This window comes from Fukomys damarensis, unplaced genomic scaffold (assembly GCF_012274545.1).
Source record: "Fukomys damarensis isolate Sample0158 unplaced genomic scaffold, DMR_v1.0_HiC HiC_scaffold_19, whole genome shotgun sequence".
NCBI classification, from domain to species: domain Eukaryota; kingdom Metazoa; phylum Chordata; class Mammalia; order Rodentia; family Bathyergidae; genus Fukomys; species Fukomys damarensis.
The window spans coordinates 68782873-68785206 of NW_022900931.1; the positions used below are offsets into that span (position 1 = coordinate 68782873).

Genomic DNA, 2334 nt, shown 5'->3' on the forward strand with positions numbered 1-2334 from the left:
TGGGCACAGGCGGCGGCTGGGGACGGAGCCCAGGGCAGGCACTGCCGTTCCAGAGAGGGGCAGCCGCAGCCCGGGCCTGGGCCTGGCCCTTCCTCCCCTCCTTGTGGAGCCTCTGCGCTCACCTAGCTCCTCTATGGTCACCATGTCGCTGGGCTCAGAGAGGCTCCCCACAGCGTGGGTCTGGTAGCTGCAGCTGTAGTTGCCAGCCCGGTGGACCAGGAAAGTGGCCTCTCTGTCCTCCCCCGCCTTGGCCACCACGGGGGATGTATGGTCACCTTCCCGCCTTAGCAGGAAGGTCACATTGGGCCGGGCCACACGGCACCGCAGGGTGGAGTTCAGGCCCGGTGTGATCCAGGACACAGGCTCAGCGGAGAGCCTGGGTGGGGGCAGGGGCTCTGCGGAGGGACAGGCTCAGAAGGGTGCTCAGCAGAGCTGGACGCCACGCACAACATGGGAGGGGACAGGAGACAGGTATGGGGCAGGACTGGGGACAGGCACAGGGGAAACTGAGGCTCGGGTGTTGGACAACGTGGAAGGCGGCACCCTGCTCACCTGTGCCTGTAACCTCCACGAGGTCGCTCAGCTGGGTCCATCCTTCACCCAGGCCAGCACGGCAGTGGTAGAGGCCCTGGTTGTCCCTGCTCACCTCACCCAGTACAAACTGGTGGGCGATGGCGGGGGTGTCAAGGTGCACGTGCTCCAGGGCCACTCCGCCCTTGAGCAGCTGGAAGTCCAGAGTCGCCAGGCGTGCGCCGCAGGTCAGCTTCAGCTGGGCCCAGGGCTTCAGCGGCGAGGCTGACTCAGCCCAGAGGCTGGGCCGGGTTTCAATCCCTGTGGGTGGAGGGTCCACAGAGTCAGCGGGGAGCTTCAGGGACCGGGCTTCCGGCGGCCCTGGCCCAGCCCTGGACTCACATGTGGCCGCCTCGCTAGCTGGGCCCAGGGTGAGACCTGTGGAGACAGCGCCGCCGGTGGTGAGCCACTGTTCACACCGCTGCCCCCGGGAGCAGGCCGGATGTCTCACCCCAGAGCAGCAGAAAGCCCACAGGAGCAGCCATGGCGCCAACCCTTGCTCCACTGCCGCTGGCGCCTGGGTCGTGTCTGCAGGACAGGCAACCTGAGACCCTGACCTGTCCCGTTTATCCTGCTGGACACTGGAGGCAGCAGTGACATGGGGACAAAGGGTGAATCTGCCAACCCAGTTTGGGAGACTCAGCAGTAATGGTAATCAATAATAATGGATCATTAACACGCTAAATTAACAAAACAATGAAAAAAGAGGTGGCATATGCCTGTCATCCCAGCCACTTGGGAGGCTGGTGCAGGAGAGTAGCAAATTTGAGCCCAGCCTGGGCGACTTAGCAAGATCCTGTGTCAATACAAGAGTTAAAGGGCCAGGTTCTGCCTCCTGCCTCACAAGTGCAAAGACTCAAGTTCTATCCCCATTACCAAAAAATAAAATAAAACTGAAAAAGGACACAGCTCAGTGGTAGAGTGCTTGCCTAGCGTGTGTACAAGGCCCTGGGTTCACATCCCTGCATTGGAAGAGGGTAGAGGATAATCAAATCTCACGGCAGTACTGGCGTCTGTTTCAGGGTGGGTGCCCAGCACCCCCTGGCACCCGTGTGGGGTTTCCTGTCATGTGGGCTGTGGAAAGACCTCACCCAGTCCCATCTGCACTCGGGACACTCTGCCCAGACCTTTGCTCCCGGTGTAGACTGGCCTTCCCCGTGCTCTGCTTGTCAGAACCCCCAAAAAGCAAGGTTCAGGGAACGCCACCCCCACCACCCCCACATCTTCACCACTGAACTTTTCCGGGAAGGCATGACGGGTGCTCCCCGCATGGACTGGCCTGGTGCCCTACACGGGAGGCAGAAGGTGGTGACGGAGGCAGGGTCACCCACACAGCCGCCTCTGCAAGGCCTTTGCCCTCTGGCCCAGCCTGGAGACGGGAGATGCTTGTGCAACCTGGGTTCCACCTGGTAGAGACGGGAACATCTCGCTGCCAGTCCTGGATGTCTACATCCTGTGGTCCTGACAGACCAGGGCGCTGCCTCCCTCTTGGGACCCACGTTGCCATCCTCTGCCCTGTCAGCCTAACCCACACATCCTGGGCTGGGCTCTGGTGCTCAGCCGTGGGGCTGCCACAGACAGGACTGCCAGTCTGACCCTCTGCTGCAGTTACAGCTGCCCCTGTGCTGCCGTCCCACCACTGGCAGCCACCAGGCCATCGGCTCATGCAGAACTCCCCACCGCACCCTCAGAAAATGCACAAGATGGTAAACTTCTGTGTTTTCTGTTTTTTGTTTTTGGCGGGGTCTCCCTATGTAGTTCAGA

General features: G+C 61.4%; 1 protein-coding gene across 1 annotated transcript in view; it reads right to left on the reverse strand.

The window, feature by feature from the left end:
* Window positions 1–1106, reverse strand: part of A1bg (alpha-1-B glycoprotein) — a 3616-nt gene extending 2510 nt beyond the window's left edge. The window contains exons 1-4 of the mRNA XM_033766057.1: window positions 1022–1106; window positions 913–948; window positions 553–831; window positions 123–395 (exon numbers count right to left, since the gene is read on the reverse strand). Coding sequence (XP_033621948.1) covers window positions 123–395; window positions 553–831; window positions 913–948; window positions 1022–1055 — 622 coding nt within the window. The 5' untranslated portion in view covers window positions 1056–1106. The remainder of the gene's footprint in view (window positions 1–122; window positions 396–552; window positions 832–912; window positions 949–1021) is intronic.
* Window positions 1107–2334: the final 1228 nt, after the last annotated feature.